The sequence below is a fragment of the Phytophthora sojae genome, assembly GCF_000149755.1.
Source record: "Phytophthora sojae unplaced genomic scaffold PHYSOscaffold_7, whole genome shotgun sequence".
Lineage (NCBI taxonomy): Eukaryota > Oomycota > Peronosporomycetes > Peronosporales > Peronosporaceae > Phytophthora > Phytophthora sojae.
The window spans coordinates 3,670,000-3,685,822 of record NW_009258121.1 but is presented as its reverse complement, the minus strand read 5'-3'; the positions used below and the strand labels follow the sequence as shown (position 1 = coordinate 3,685,822).

At 53.5% G+C, this 15,823-nt stretch overlaps 7 protein-coding genes across 7 annotated transcripts; 3 read left to right on the top strand and 4 right to left on the bottom strand.

Annotated features, from left to right (window-relative positions):
* Positions 1-466: 466 nt before the first annotated feature.
* PHYSODRAFT_420235 (hypothetical protein) lies at positions 467-676 on the top strand (the record flags this gene model as incomplete). Its single annotated transcript, XM_009534681.1, has 1 exon — positions 467-676. A coding segment is annotated over one exon (210 nt), but the record flags the coding sequence as incomplete, so codon positions are not given.
* On the top strand, positions 674-871 carry PHYSODRAFT_420533 (hypothetical protein; the record flags this gene model as incomplete). The annotated part of the gene is made up of 1 exon (XM_009534680.1): positions 674-871. A coding segment is annotated over one exon (198 nt), but the record flags the coding sequence as incomplete, so codon positions are not given.
* A 51-nt stretch (positions 872-922) lies between these two features.
* PHYSODRAFT_516309 (hypothetical protein) lies at positions 923-1,573 on the top strand (the record flags this gene model as incomplete). Its single annotated transcript, XM_009534679.1, has 1 exon — positions 923-1,573. One exon carries the CDS (start codon positions 923-925, stop codon positions 1,571-1,573), a length of 651 nt encoding a protein of 216 aa, XP_009532974.1.
* Positions 1,574-4,306: 2,733 nt separating this feature from the next.
* PHYSODRAFT_514939 (hypothetical protein) lies at positions 4,307-5,278 on the bottom strand (the record flags this gene model as incomplete). Its single annotated transcript, XM_009534678.1, has 3 exons — positions 4,307-4,556; positions 4,637-4,904; positions 4,984-5,278. 3 exons carry the CDS (start codon positions 5,276-5,278, stop codon positions 4,307-4,309), a joined length of 813 nt encoding a protein of 270 aa, XP_009532973.1.
* A 1,397-nt stretch (positions 5,279-6,675) lies between these two features.
* Positions 6,676-8,760, bottom strand: PHYSODRAFT_517772 (ABC transporter-like protein; the record flags this gene model as incomplete). Its single annotated transcript, XM_009534677.1, has 2 exons — positions 6,676-7,622; positions 7,677-8,760. The coding sequence occupies 2 exons, from the start codon at positions 8,758-8,760 to the stop codon at positions 6,676-6,678; spliced, it is 2,031 nt and encodes a 676-aa protein (XP_009532972.1).
* Positions 8,761-9,085: 325 nt separating this feature from the next.
* PHYSODRAFT_347462 (hypothetical protein) lies at positions 9,086-9,832 on the bottom strand (the record flags this gene model as incomplete). Its single annotated transcript, XM_009534676.1, has 3 exons — positions 9,086-9,435; positions 9,530-9,655; positions 9,721-9,832. 3 exons carry the CDS (start codon positions 9,830-9,832, stop codon positions 9,191-9,193), a joined length of 483 nt encoding a protein of 160 aa, XP_009532971.1. The 3' UTR covers positions 9,086-9,190.
* A 100-nt stretch (positions 9,833-9,932) lies between these two features.
* On the bottom strand, positions 9,933-11,210 carry PHYSODRAFT_515984 (hypothetical protein; the record flags this gene model as incomplete). The annotated part of the gene is made up of 1 exon (XM_009534675.1): positions 9,933-11,210. One exon carries the CDS (start codon positions 11,208-11,210, stop codon positions 9,933-9,935), a length of 1,278 nt encoding a protein of 425 aa, XP_009532970.1.
* Positions 11,211-15,823: the final 4,613 nt, after the last annotated feature.

Here is a 15,823-nt window from a genome sequence, read left to right as displayed (position 1 = left end):
GCAGTCGGATCGGAGTCGAAGAGGGCGAGGCGAGTGTTGCGTTGAGGGCAAGTTGAGGAATGAAACGAGTTTGTGGAACGGAAGGGCTTGTTCGCCATCAAGGATCGGTCGATCGCGGCGCGGCGCAAACGAGGATCCCGTTTGGGATCGTGAGCAAATCGGGAGTGTCGGAACTTGCGTTGAAGTGGTAAGGACACGACGGGAATAATCCATCTGGCGATGGCAAAGTCGTCAACACAATTAACATTCTCCTGAATTTGCAGGACATCTAGCAGATGTACGGGAATTAGCGCAAGAACGAAAGTCCTGTATTTCCCAAGTCGAAACCTTCCGGCTTTAAATCCTATACAAAACCCAGAATTAGTGGTTGAGGGTAAGCAAAGCCATTATTTTGTTCTTTTGCAGGACAGCTTGTCCACTACATAAGTCGATTAGCGATGGATCCCCCCCACAACCCAGCGGACTCGATGAACTGAGGCGCCAAGCAGAGCAAATTCGAGATAATACAGTCGCCCCGAGCTCACGGGCTGCCTACGTCAACTCCTACTGTCGCTTCATCTCGTGGCTTCTTCTGAGCCATCAGAACCTCATTCCGGACGCATTTGCAGGCCGTATCGGCGACGTGACGGGACTCTCCGAGAAGCAATTGCGGCGGCGTATTAAACCCCTGCTCACGGACCAGTATGATCGATTTCGGAAATGTCTGCAACGTTTGCTAGTGGATGAGAAGGTTGCTGCAGAGCTTAAACGACGAGGGGTCAATTCTAACGATTTGGGGACTCATTCGATGCGCAAAGGTGCTGCAACGTACTGTGCGTCAGGGTCGACAGCTTGTCCGTCATCAACCACGGTTCATTTGCGTGCTGGGTGGTCTCTTGGCGGTGTTCAGAATACCTACTTACGCTACGAGGCTGCTGGAGATATGTATGTCGGCAGAACGGTTGCTGGTCTTCCATCGGGTAGTCACGAGTTCGCAATTCTACCGCCACATTTTGTGGAGCAAGATGAATGGGTAAAACTTGGTGTTACAAGGGTATTTCAAGGGATACCCGAACATTTACTGTTTGTTGGAGAGTTTTGCCTCGCGTCATTAGTGTATCACACGCCGTACATCAGAATGCACCTCCCTCCTCGCCACCCTCTTTTCGAGACGGCATTATTTCAGGATCCAGAGCTTCTCGGGAATTTGAGCTCATGTGTACAGTGTGGATACGCCGGGCCTAAAACACAGCTCAAAGCAACGGGCCTTCCGCCTCATGTATCCATTTTAGGCCAAATGAGAGTACTGCAAGACAATACGCTGTCAACTATCGAAATGATTGAGGAATCCCGCCGCGAAATTGTGAAGGATATTATTCATGAGCTGGAAGAGCGTGCTATCGGCGCTGGAACTGTCACGTTCGACGGGCTTCATGACGCTCTACGGAAGTGCCTTGAAGAAGCCGGTGTTCACGATCTAGTTAGCCAGCCCAACGTGTCAGAAGTACAGCAAGACATCGAGCAGGATCCAGATGACAAGCGAACAGCGCTGCCTACCTTCTTTTGGGCTGGGAGATTTCGTCGGGTCCCCTGACTTCGTTTTTCCTAAGTGCTCTGCCGCGCATCTTTGGGTGCTATGGCGCTGCGGGAATGTTGAGAAGCGTCTACCCCCTCTTCGGCTTCTGGAAGGCGCGGCCATGCCAAATAGAAACAGCGCCTCAGTGATGCCCGGTATCTGATGAATAAGATCGAGACGTATGCAGCAGATAGAAACTTACTTCGAGCTGGCCAGACAGTGTCGGAGGCCATCAGCGTGTACGCAGCGTGCGCTCCAAGTATCGAAGTCTCTCTCAGCACTACCCGCGCGAGAAAGCGCCGTCGAGGTCAACTAAGCTGGGTCCCGGTAGTCCGCCTGCATCGTGTTGCCGACAAGCATAGACGGCAAGAGTCGCAATGAATGTAATTGGCCGAATCTCATCGGTACGTGGAATTTGATTGGACAAATAAAGCAATTTTCTGTGTCCTGGTAGTGTCCTGCAAAATCCGTTCAAGAATCATTAACTGCGTGACTAAACTGTAAAATTCTTGTTACGAAAGGGCTTAGTTATTTCATATAAAAATGAAAGCCTAAGTGCGGTAAGTTTGTTCGTACCAGAACCTGATACGGCTGGACCTGTAGTGTGAGGTAATAAGGTAATTAGCGACCATAGTGTTTTTAAGCTATTTTAGTACTTTCAAAAAAGTTAAAATAGCTTGTGTCGGGAACACGCCGTACTGTACACTCTGCTTTCGTCCTCGCTTTTTGCTTACCCACATATGGCGCGCGTGAGTTACAATTGATTAACAGCCTGAATACAAAACCCGGACACGCTGCCGACATGTGCTTCTCGAGAGCCTATCCAGATTCTTTGCCGTCAATTAGGCAGGGTGCTCTCCTTTGCTCAAGCGATCAAACGCAACAGCAGTCTGTGCGACCGGTTTTTCGGAAGTCCGCGCCAGGCCAAAGTCTCACCTCACCATAGGTCTGTGGAAATACTGTAGAGGGTATATTTTAATACCATGTTGTTCACCTGAGGGGACTGAGAACTACATGTAGGCCGGCGGTTGCGTCAATAATGGTGAACGCAACTCGACTTCGATGCTTGTCACGACGCTCACATATTTACGGGTACATGTATGCAACTCCCTCTTTAAGTCTACGGCTGTATCTGCGAAGAAGAGCCGATCACCAGAACGCGTCCTCCAAGTTATCGCAAATCCCCGCTACGTTATTAGCGGCTGATTCCTTGCCTGCGCGAGCTCCTCGCCATGCTCCCATCGATGGAAACGTCCCGGGTGACGTGGAGTTTTCGACTAGCGCATGGAGTTGGCGACGACAGACGCGTAGTGATCATACGAGGGGGCAAGTCCCAACATGATACTATGCCTTTTAGGTATTGTGCTTTGCAAACGTTTTGTTGTTTTGACTTGGAGCTCTCATCGATTTATCATTAAGTCGAGGTCGATTTAATAAAACGAGGTCAAAGAAAGGGACAGATCGATCTATTTAGGCCGGCTAATAACTCGAGCTACGACAATCCAAATCAGGGCTCGAGGTCGATCTCCCGGTGGATCTGGGCAGATCTACGGTAAATCGATCCCTTTTGCGTTTTCAAAAGCGCAATTCGAGGTCGATCTAAGTAAATCGAGCTACCGCCTCTGTTTTGTACCCTGATTTGTGGACCGGCCTTCCTCGATCTAGGCCATAAAACGGGGCGACATTTTATCTGCAAAGCACAATACATGTATATCTTATCGTCAAGTCGCAAGTTGAAGCGGCCAGTGTCGCGTTGCTGTGGTCACTGGAGTACAGATACCACCCAGAAACTGCAAACCGTATTAATTGATACCCTTGTGGAATCATGATATCAAGTGACATCATCTCAGGAGGGAGCGCCCATCACATTGAAGTACCGCCACTGTGTGGTCTACACATTCCATTTTCATTTGAATCATCCCGCCGGCGCACTTTTTCCACAGACAAACTCAAGGCAGCACTGAGCACAGGACGCCCAGCCTCCAGAAGCGTTCTAAGGGCACCCAGAAGCGTACCAAGGGTGTGTGGCTAACCATCCAGCAGAAGTGCGATGTTATTGAGGAGTATCACCCTCTCTCTCTAGAAGTAAAATTGAGCTTTGAGGAAATAGTGGTAGTAACGCACCTCAATCACTTATCTCCTTAGATTATATAATTTCCTGTAGGAACTTGGATGTACCACTCTTTGCAGTTTGTGGGTCGTATCTGTACTACCGGGGCTGTACGAGCACATGAACATATTTGACTGAAGAGTTTGTCCAAGGCAGCGCAGTCGGACTACCGCGACCCACGGCGTCTCCCTGCGAAAAGATGAAGCTCTATGTGTACCGTCACAATATAACAAATAGAATTCTTTAGAATTCCACGGTAATGACAAAGGTAGAATGGTACTGTGTAATACCCAGGAGCAAGCGCGATTCGCCGTACTACATACATGTATATGTAGCAGATTTCTGAAAAGACCTTTCCGCCGGAATTGACTGCAAGACAACCCCGTGAAATCCACCAAAAATCGACAAGGCGGCGACTAAAAACTGATTGAAATACGGTCGCAAGTTTGCGTATCATTTTCGTTGTCAGTACGAAGCTACATGAAAAGAGAGTATAACGCTTACAGTCAGAAACATACAAAACAACAGTTATATTAAGCGTCTCGATTGTGATATTAGGGCAGTACATGTACACAACATTAGCGACATCAGAGCAAAGGAAGCTTCATCATCGTTTCAATTAAGAAGCTGCATCAAACCAGCTAGTTGTAGCGCGTCACCGTGCGGCCGTTCAGAGGATGCACGGGGCGAGCGTTGTTGCCGTCGTCCGTGATGTGGTACTCCACCAAATCCTTGTGAAGACGGTTGAAGTCGGCAGACGAGATCTGGATCGCGTTCTGCACCACCCACCAGTCCACAGTCTCATCACAGCCAGGGGTCGTGAGGCTGCCCGGGTAGTTGTAGATGCCGCAGTTCTTGCTCGCCTTCTTGATCAGGTTCGAGTACGACCTCCTATACAACCGGAAACGAAATAGTGAGTGGAGCTGTACAAGCGAAATACTGGACCCAGCGCAGTCCTCTGTTGTACTTACAACTGAACGGTGATAGCCTCGTTTTTCTTGTGCGCGGTCGAGTTGACGTTCTCGAGGGCGTCAAGAACTGGTCCCAGCCAAACGTCCGACTTGGGAGCGATGTCCAGGAAGATACCGACCACCAACAGAGCGGAGCCTTTGTGGCTCTTGTGTACGAAGTGGATCTCCCCGTCGTGGGCCTTGCCATTTACGGTGTGCTCCGACGGGGCGTGCAGGTGGAACTGCGCCATCTTGTACTCGGCCTCGTTCACCGCAGCAATGCAGTTGCCTGTAGAGCATTTTAACAAAACCTTTCAGTATCAGCTACACCCTTCACAGTGCAATGGCTACTCCCACGAAACACGCACCTCCGATGACGTCCACCTCGAGCGGCTCGTGCGGCTCCGTCAGGTTGTAATGCGAGCAGCGGCCACTGAATCGGAGCGGGCTCTTCTTGCCGTTGTCCACCTTCGCCACAGTCTTGATGTCGATGGGCGACTGGCGCACTCCACCGCACGCCTTCCAGTGCTCGGCCCACTTGGACGTGTGCACCATGCTGGCGTCGTTGGCGTGGTAGCCCCACACGGGGCCCGTGGCTACATCGGCGGAGACGGCCAGAGCGCAGGCAGCGATGATGGCGGAGATGGAGGCGATGAACTTCATGGTGTAGGAACGCAGTCGGATCGGAGTCGAAGAGGGCGAGGCGAGTGTTGCGTTGAGGGCAAGTTGAGGAATGAAAGAAGAGCTTGCTCGCCACTCGCCATTGAATGAACGGGTGATCGCGATGCGGTACACAATGGGGGAGTCCGTTCGGGATCGGGAGCAATGCGTAGGATCGCTGGGGCGGAAGTTGTGGTGATGTTCTGTGTAAGGACGAGTTGAAGCAGCCATCTGTAGATTGGAAACCACAAGCGCTCGAGTGGAACAGTTTACTTTCCGCGTGCTGCCAACTTTTTCTAACGATGTCGTTGGCGGAATAGGCATGATCTTTCCCGCTGATCGACTGACTGTCCCTGCTTTTGGCGAGCCTTAGCATGTGGCAACACGTCGCACGTTAGAGCAGAGATTGACAGTCTGCAAACAAACTGGATTCGAGGTTGACAGGTGCTTGCATGTACAGTACAGATGCGTGAGTCGTGGCTCACCGGCAGATTAGGCCCACTTTTTAGAACATTCAAATTCTAGAAACGGGGCAGATATTACTGTGTTTGTATTACGAACCCCATTGTGTAACATTTATGTTGACACCCACTCCACACGACCCAGCCCCGGCGCTACTTCTGTTTTGTATGCCTTGCGATCAGGGCTGTTTGAATATGTTTGTTCGGCACTAAAAATCTATTTTTCCGCGCTCAACCAGAGGCGCTGTTGTCATCGGTTTCCCCAGATAAAGCTCGGAACTACCTAGCAAGATCCAGGGCAGTAGCAGGCAGTGGCGGGGCCACATCAACAGTGTCGGTAACTACCATTTTTGCAAGTCTCCTTTCTAGATTTAGACCGTTCTAAAAAATGGGCTCGTTTTGCCGGTGAGCCTGAGTCGTCCCTTCGATAAGGCTTGCAGTCCATCGAGCACACCGAGGACTGCCGCGCGTTTCGGGGGCTTGCTACATGTATCTGTGCTCGACAGGCCGTTGGCGCCCTAAGTTGAGGTTAATCACAGTAAATAAGGGTCTGTTGGATTCCGGAACACTGCAACACACCTTGAACTCGTCGATACAGCAGCTCAATACCGCAACAGCGATTGCATTCTATGGTACTTCGTTTAAGATCGTCGAGAATCCACGCCCATAATATCCATGTGCTAACCCCGCATTCCCTAAGCTTTAGTCGATCGTGCAGAGACTTGTACCAAATCCTTGATTCCACCTGCGGCAACGACAACCGATCACATGGCGCGGCAAGCAATCCATCATAGATTTCTGGTTAACGTGGTGTACTTGAAGTTTCTCGAAAAAAAGAGGGGTACCGGTAGTTCGGAGTTTGGATCAAATTGCCCCCCCCCCCCCCCGCACGCGATTTAAGTTGTCCAAAGATTTACTTTTTTAATTTTTAGTGGTACACTAGCTCAACTTGTGGCGAAGGCTGAAGTGCAGGGCGATGAAGCCGAGTGCTCGGAAAAACAGACTCAGGCCAATTAAACTCCACACGTCGCCCCAGACGGACTGGTCGGGGATGTTGTAGTCCTGTAGCACGTCGTGTCCTGTCATCGGGGTGCAGTCTGCTGTTGCGTCTTGTAGATTGCATGGGATGTTGGCGACGTTGCGCCAGAACGCGCGCATGAAGCCGAAGTAGCCGTACTTGAAGGGGGTCACGAGCTCCAGCCAGCGGAACATGGCGGGGACTCGCTCCGGGTCTACAAACATGCCTCCAAGCAGAAGTAGGGGCATGATGACGATGTTGCCCACAATGGGGGCGATGTCCACGCGACGGCAGATACACGAGACAGCGTAACCGAATGCCACGCACGAGCTGTTCATCGCTACCAGTAGTACCAGCATCTGCATGAACACCCAGAAGCCTGGACTGCCGAAGAAGCCGAAGATCAGCACGTAGATCGGGACGAGGTTGAGCGTGGGCAGCGCCAATTGTGACGGCAACTCACAGAGGTTCTTGGCGAGGAACCACGCGCCGATACGGTACAGACCCACGTCCAGCTCGCGGTAGACGATAGGGAGCTCCACGGGCACAGAGATGATAGCAGGCATCGAAGCGGAGTACACTTGGTCCGTCACGATGTAGAAGAAGGCGCCTGAGAAGTTGCGGATGCCCTTCTGATCTATCTGGAGCTGGAAGTAGATGAGCCCCAGCAGGAACGCGAAGATGAACGTCTGCAGCACCTGCAGACGGAAGGCCATGGGGTCTCGCGCCAGTCGGAGCGCATTACGATGTGCGAGAACTTCAATCTGGCCCCAAAGCGGTAGATGCGCGCTCTCGTAGTCGTACTCGGGACCTTCAACGTCATTCTCCTCGCGTCCTTCCACTTCGTAGACTACAACATCAACTGCGTCTGTCGATGGAAGGGCCTGCTTTATCGCCCACGTAGATGTAGCCGCGTTGCCACCGCTCGGCTGTTGAGCTTGATGCTTTTGCTGTTGCTCAGCCCACGTATCCTTCAGGCGCTGGACCCGGGCCAATCCTTCGTGGTCCGTCGCTCGCTCCAGCACCACAAGCTGCTCCATGAAATGGTCTGCAGGATTCATAAACTGCGGGCATGGAAGTCCCAGCGAAGCGAAATGCGAAATGGCTTCACACGGAGGCCCCTCAAACACCGTCGCGCCCTCCGCAAGCAGATATAGCCGATCAAAGAGAGCAAACACCTCCGAGGACGGCTGGTGGATCGCAGTCACGACTGTGCGCTTGGTCGCGAGCTGCATCAACTGCTCCACCACAGCACGCGCCATGCAGCTATCGAGTCCCGACGTCGGCTCGTCCACAAACAGCACCGCCGGGTTCGTCAGAATCTCCGACGCGAACGCCAGCCGCTTCCTCTCGCCGCCGGAGATGCCGCGCAGCATCCACCCTCCGATCAGCGTGTCCCTGCAGCCCGTGAGCCCCAGCTCCTCGATGACCGCATTCGCTCGATCCAGGCACCCCTTCTTGCTCACCTGTCCACCGAGCCTCAGCCTCGCCTGGAACACCAAATGCTCCCGCACCGTTAGCGTGGCATGGAACAACTCGTCCTGCATGGCGTACGCCACCATTCTGCGGCGCTTGGGTGTCCACCCTTCCACCCCATTGATCATGATGCGGCCTTCAGCATTGCCATTCCTCCCGGACAAACAGTCCAGCAGCGAGCTCTTGCCAGCGCCCGACGGCCCCATGATGGCCAGCAGCTCCCCGGGTCGGGCGACGCCATTGGCGTCGTGCAGAATGACCTTGTCCATCGCGCCCGGCTCATTGGCAACGGGGACGCGGAGGGCCAAGTCCCTCCACTCCAGAGTGAGCTGCGGAGCTTCGGGCAGCAACAACCTGCACTTCTCGTCGTCTGCGGCGTGGCTGCGGTCGAGTTTCGTGCGGATCTCTTCCTCTTCATCTGCAGTGCCGAACGCCAAGGTATCAGGGGCGTCTTTGCCCTGAACTGCCCGCCATCGCAGAGTGGAGGAGACTGTTGCCGTTGAAGCCGCCGAGGACTCGGTCGAAACCATGGACTTGGAGATCGAGAGACAGCGGGGAAATGGACCAAGCTGAGACTCGATGCGGCGTCAGAGCTGCGGCGTCACTGCGGCGGGAGCCATTTGGATGCTGCGTGAGCTTTACTGCAGAGCAACTCACGAGTGCTTGTGAGAGTTTATGATCCGAATGCTTTTGCTGACTCTCGACTTCTTGGTTTTAGTATGTGGAGACCTGTGTAAAAAAATTTTAGTGAGACCGGGCCTTGCGAGCATATCTTGAGGGGTTTTATCCTGCTTGAGCACGTTGTCGTGGTGGCAATGACAACCGTTGCCAAGCCTCCGATGGCAAGTACAGTGTACTATGTGGTCACACGCTGGGATTATTATTCCGCTGCCCTGCCCTGCAGTCTTGATGCAAGGGAGGGGAGCCTTACTCTCATGTCATCTGCAGCTACAGCATCGCTCACGTGAGCGAGGGCGCGCCGGCCTCCACCTCCACGACGGCCTCGATCTCCACCGCCACGTTGAGCGGCAGGGCGTTGGTGCCCACCGCCGAGCGCGCGTGCTTCCCCTTGTCGCCGAAGATGGCGGCCACGGCGTCCGACGCGCCGTTGATCACGCCCGGCTGGGCCGTGAACGTGTCCACGCAGTTGACGAAGCCCGTGAGCTTCACCACGCGCTTGATGTGGCCCAGCTCGCCCAGCTCCTCTGGTAGCAGTAGCAACAACAACGGCAATGTCCAGTCAGCCACGGTCTCCAGTAAATAACACATCCATCACTGGACTGCCTTCCAGCCACGTACTCTTGAGCGTGGCCAGCAGAGCCAACGCAACGCGCTGCGCCGCGGCGTATCCCTCCTCCGTGGTCAGGTCCTTGCCCAGTTTGCCAGTGATGAGCTCGCCCGCAGCCGTCACGGGCAGGTGGCCAGCTATTGACACGAATGACACACCGTCAGAGCTGATAGGATAACGAGAGCTTGTGTATGGCACGCACCGGTGTAGATGTAGTCGCCCGTGCGCACCACGTTGACGTAGTTGCCCTTGGGCGCACCCGCGGCGGGCAGCTCGTAGCCGAGCTCGGCCAAACGCTCCTCGATCTTGCCCATGTTCGGTATCTTTTTAGCAACTGAGAGGGAGTCAAGTCGAATCGTGGCGGCGTATGCGCAAACGCGGCAAGTTCACGCGTTGTTGCCACAGCTCGAGCAGCTAGTGCATGGCCTGGTGCTCCAGGAACACGAGAGCGTCGAGTCCTGGCCGGTTGTCGACTGATTCGAGGAAGACGACGACTCCATCGATGGGATTGACGAGCGTCGGCGGGCCGACGTACGTCGGTCTCGAGCCGAAGTTGACGTCTCTCAGGCCGAGGCCTCGCCAGGACGAGAAGAGGAGATCCGGGCCGCCTGGGAGACGCAGCGCAGGCTGGAGAGCATCTGGGTCTGGGTGAGCTGCTAGCAGCGAGACTGTGTCGCGGATGTACTCGTCGTCGAATCTGGCGATGGATTCACGAACGCGTCGAGCGATGGAGTGCAAACTGCTGGCACTTGGGCCTGAGCTTGAGGCTTGGAAGTCTTGGGCTGGGTGGCGTGACAGCGCTGGGAGCACAACGTTGCCCGTGAAATTACGCGGTAGTGGCGGCTGCATTCGGCGTCGAAGGTTGACTGCGGTGGAGACTTGGACGGCGTCGCTGTGTCCTCTGCTGCGCGTGATCAGCCACGTCAAGAGAGCACTCGCACAGTCGAGTGTGCTGATCGGTGAGGTCTCGTCGCCGAGAGAAGCAAAAGTCTTCAGGTTCTTTAGCTCTGTGGGCGACAGGTGGAGGCGCTGCTGGCTGGTTGTAAAGGTTGAGAGTCTTGGTGGCATTGGGTGTGGGCTTTGAGTTGAAGCGTGGCAGACGCATGCGCACTCTGGATGAGTCATCGTCGACGAGTATGGACTTAGTGGAATCAGTTGGCTACGGCCATGACTAAGGCAGACAGAGGTGGAGTCTGCTGTTGTTACGCCGTAGTAGTGGCAGCTCCATCGCTTCATAAAGAGAGCGAGTCCTTCGGCGTCCACGACACAATGATCTGCATCCACTCCAATGACTAGAGTACCGTCGATAAGCTGACAGCACTTGACAGAGAGAACTTGGGTCTCGGATCTTGCTGGGATGAAGTGGAGAGGGGTGGTCTCGAGTACTTCGTCCATCCTGGTCAATTCTGGAAGCTCCTGGACCTCGATAAGTTGGTTCACTTGTGCTCCATGTCGAGAATGAAGCCAAAACTCACCACTTTCCCCGTCGCGAACGCGTTGAGCGTCTTTGAAGAAGGGGAAATCTTCCTCAAGGAGCTGGTCAATTGACTGACGAAGCTTCTTGGGGTCGTACGGGGCAGCGTTCAACGGTGGCGGAGGGAACACGAACAAAGCCTGCAGTACAAAGCGAAGCATTCGAGCATCAACGGGCGAAAGCTGCAGCTTCCAACCGCCAAGCGGATCCACTTCCATTGCTGTGCCGATACTCGAACGCGCAGCAGGAGGCACTTTATGAAGTCGGAGCCCAACTTGCGGGGAGTTCAAGTCAAGTCGTCTGCTGGACAATCTAAACTGCAATCTGGAATGGTCGCGAGAACGTGGGCAAGACGCGCAGCGTTATTTATTAGACACTGGTTTTGTGCTGCGAGTTGCCAGGAATGGTACACTACTGAGTTCATCGACACCTTGAGCCTGCCTCCGTTCTTGCTCGGCGGCAGCTTGCAGTTGAGCTGAAATCGATACCAGCTCCTGAACTCGACGTTGGAAGCGCACGATACTGGCTGAGCGCTGCTTCTTCTTGAGCTTCTTTTTCCGTGCTGGTGGCCTTGCAGTGCTTCGCTCTCGTGGAATACTCCCAGTATCAGTTGTCACCCAGTTTTCAACTTCTGCTTGGTCACCGGAAAGTATCGCGGTTGCCAGAGATGTTGATCCGCCGGTATCTACCGTGTCGTCTGGGGGCGCGACTAATAGGTTTTGAATGCTCGAGATGGCGTGGAGCTGAGTGTTGTCGTCGTTACGACGAGTATCAGCCGTCTTGGACGAGTTTGCTGGCGGCGCATGGTTGTCAGATACCAGCGATTGCCCGTGTTGGGGCGCCACTTGTGCTTCTTGCTGAGCTGTTTCCGTCGGAGACGATGCAGTCTGAGCAGAACTTCCTCGATAATTCGAGTGCGCGCTGCGAATGCGCCGTACGCGAGCCCGCGAGAGCGCAGCAGACCGCAATGCGGTGACGTTGCTTGCGCGCTCTGGTGTGGCCACCGTCATAGGGCGCTGAGGTGGACGACGTGGCAGGATTTTGGTCGAAGTTTGGTGGCGAGCGTCTTCACGACGCGACCTGGGTCTAGCAGGACTGACAAGGCCAGCCGCAGCGAGTGCTCCTGATACCAGTGATGTTGCCTCGGTAGCCGGTGAAGTAGGCACCTCCCATACTGCAGTCGAGGGGAGGGACTCCTCTTGGACGAGGAACCGTTGCTTGGGTAGGACGAAGGCTGTGCGCTCTGGCCTGTCACCACGTTTTGCAGACGTAACAGCGCCGTACACCTGGACGCGCTGAGACTGCAGCCACTGACTGCGCCGCCTCTGCTCAATCTCACGCACGCGTTGACGCGTTGCCGCCTTGTTCACTCGGTGCTGCGTATACTGCCACGAGGCGACGAGCTGCGCCATCACAGCTTGTCTGCGCTCGGCTTCAGCGGCGTCTTGCACCTCTTGTTGCTGCGTCTCGTGGGTTTCGATGTCTACCATCAGCTGTTCGATGTATTGCGCCGTATTCTCGTAGTCCTCGAACGTCCACGGGTACTTCCCCTCGTCGATTTGGTCTCGGGTCCCTGTGACCTCCTCCGCTTGCATCGCCCTGGGCAGATTCGTAGCGATTGAGCTGCGTCGACGCGCAACTTTAGCCGTGTCTGTACTCCATTTCTCCTCATCCAGAGTGCTCTGCAGGTTTTCATCCGTGTTGAACATGTCGCCGAACCGCTTGAGCAGCAGCTCTTCCGCCGCTGCCTCCGCTGCTTCGGCAGCGCTGCCATGTAACTCGTCGAGTTTCGGCTGGTGCACTGCCATCTCGTGGAAGAACGTCGTCAAAAGGCTCACGCGCTTATCGAGTTCTGAGGTTGGCGACGGTGGACTCGCGACTTCTATGTTGGAGACACTTTCGGAGGCTTGCGCTGGCGTCGCAATTGGCCGCCGTTGCTTGCACTCGACGAGCTTTTCGCGAATTGCGGCTTCGAGCTGAACGAAGCGATCGTGGTATTCATCTTGACGCGAGCGAAGAACCTATAGCGAACGCAACAAAGAGAGTGAGTATTGTACCTGCTAGCACCTTTTTCATAATCTCTATACCTTGGTTCGAAGCGACTCCGCTATAGTAACCGGTTTAGTCGTGGTCACTTGAGTGCCAATGACAATATCCGGTAAGGCTTCCGATGTGCTTTGGTTCTGCCGCATCTTCTGCAGCAGTAGAAGCTCTTTCAGTAGCTCGACGCTGGTCAAGGGCGTTTCTGAAATCATGGATAACGCGTTATGGTCGTTGGCGTCGCTGCCCTCTGAATCCGCCGAATCGCCATCGCCGCTTCCTGGTTCTTTGGTTAGCACAGGTGCGGCAGTGCAGGACACTTCGATAAATATTCCATGGAGTGTGAAGACGAAGAGCTGATAAACGTCTCGTCGCTGAGATTCTGCTTCACTAGTGCCTTCGTTCTTATGCTCACTATTTTTCGAGACGGCGGCAAGATTTCGCTCAACCACGATGGTTTTGGTCTCGTTCGCAGCACTCAATGACGTGAACCATTGTTGTGGAAGTGTAGCTTCGTGCTCCTTCAGCCCGGTCTTTTTTGTTGGTTCAGCGGGTTCGGTACTCTTGAAAACGAAGATAAACGTGTGAGCGTCCGTGTGTCTGCTGTTTCCTTGGGGATCCGTCCACTGATCTTCTCTTATGATGAAGGTTGACGCTTTCTCAAATGTGCTGGAAACAGCCGCCGCAGCTCCAGCACCACCCGCAGCGCTTGTGCACTGTAGGAGCGAAGCCGTGACTAGAATCGAGAACGAGCCTTCTTGTGTGACGGAGCGATCCACTGTAAACATTCGAGCGCTCATGCGCTCCATACGATGAGGTACGCTGCCCTTGCTACCAAAGCGAACGCGACAATGCTCAGGTGTACTCGTAAACAGAGTTACAGACGACGAAGCTGGTGCTTGCGGAGGAGGACTGTCGTTGTTATCCACATCACCATGAGGCTCTTGCTGCTTGTCAGGGTTGAAGGCGCGAAAGTAAGCGTATAGAGCTTTCGAGTGACGACTGATGCTTTCATTCGGGACCGTCAGGATCAGCGGTGTGCCCGGATTCATGCAGAACGTCCAATATCCTTGTCTTTTCAGTTCTCCACAGAGTACGTTAGCTGATGTGACCTTCCGATAAGCATCTACGTGGTTGCTACTTTTCGTGACAAGTAGCTTGGAATTGGTAGACAGCAGGAGTTCGATAGGGCTGTCGTACAACAACAGCAAGAGGGTCAGAATTCTGTCGTGCTCACGATTTCAATTAACAAACCTCAACATGCACATACTTTTCATCGGCAGCCAGAACCATAATAGTCAATGGTGCTGAACAAACTTGCGCCTGAGATACAATCGAAACCAAAGAAAATGTTAAGTTGTTGCGTGAGGTGAACCAAACTGTGGTCAATTGCAGCCATTTCCCTACCTTTAGCTCGCAGTAAAGGCCTTCATGGCCAATCTGACAAGGAGCCATCATGGATAAAGGAATGGTTTCCCACGCGATGGGAGCTGGGGTCGATTTGGCATGGGTGGACTCGGAAGCGATGGTCTTTCTGGCTTCTACCAAGTCTTTAACGGCTTGTGGGATCGCATCGACCGTAGGATACGGAGGCAGGGAGTGCTGCAACCAGCGAGCCATCAGGTTGAGGAACTCTAGACACTTGTTCACGGTACAATCCTACAAATTCACTAGACTGTTAAATAGGCACAAAATAAGTCGTTGAACAGGATCAAACACGACGACATACTGTGCAGGAGATGACAAGGTCCAGAAGCGATAATTTAAACCCATGCAGACTCAGTCCACCGTCACCTTGGCGCTCATCAAACTCGCGATCATGTTCCCAATCTCTTTGCACGAGCTGCTGAGCTTCTCTACGCGGCAGTTCTGGGAAGACCCACTGAAGAAAACGAAAGTTAAAAGTCGAATACTTCTCGGCACCAAGGATCAGGCCTGCACACTCCTATAAACAAGCATCGATTCAAATAATTCAGATACTTCTTGTTGTATCGTGCATCACAGACACCTTCTCACCTTTTGCTCTTTCGGATCCTCACCGCCGCCAAAATGTGCCAAACACCAGCACGTTTCAGTAATCACTCTCGAAATCTTGGGGTTGAAATATACATCCACGATAGTACGCTGCTCGGTAGCTACCACATCGCTGTCCTTTTTAGTTTGGTCGTCGCTTGCTGCAGGATCAGACGCCGCACCTTTGGACGCTAACTGGCCGTATCTCTTTTGAAGTCGTCGGAAGCCCTCGAGCGTTCGAATACTCAGCTCACCACGTGCACGCCTTCGCTGAACAAATGCTTCGTAGCACGCGGACGCATCCTCGGACTCTGCTGGGCTCACCGCAGTAGCTTGTGCCATTCTGGGCTGTGACCGTTCCCCAATGACTATTTCACCTCGAAACTGACACTGCAATTTTCTGGTTTTCAGTTTACTCAGTACAGGTTTACCCCGCAAAAAGTAGTGTTGTGTGGTGCATGGTGGCCGCGTTAGCTGGTACTAGCAGTAAGTAGATGGAATCTGCAGGCAACATATTCGAAATCTTCACCACGAGCTACTTTTTTGTGTATGAAGGTCTCGAGTAGGTACTGTATAAGAAAAATACTTCGCAGTCCCAGTACCAAAGGAATTTTTCTTCCTTTACGGTGGCCACCCGAATCAATGCAGCCCGAATGAAAAGGGGAAATCCTTGTGTGCGCATGATTCATCGAGGCAGAGTAAACTTCGTAACAAAAGTAAACTTGAATCTTGGATTCGGAAGACGCAGCCAACACTAACAACAAGTCGCGCCTGGCCG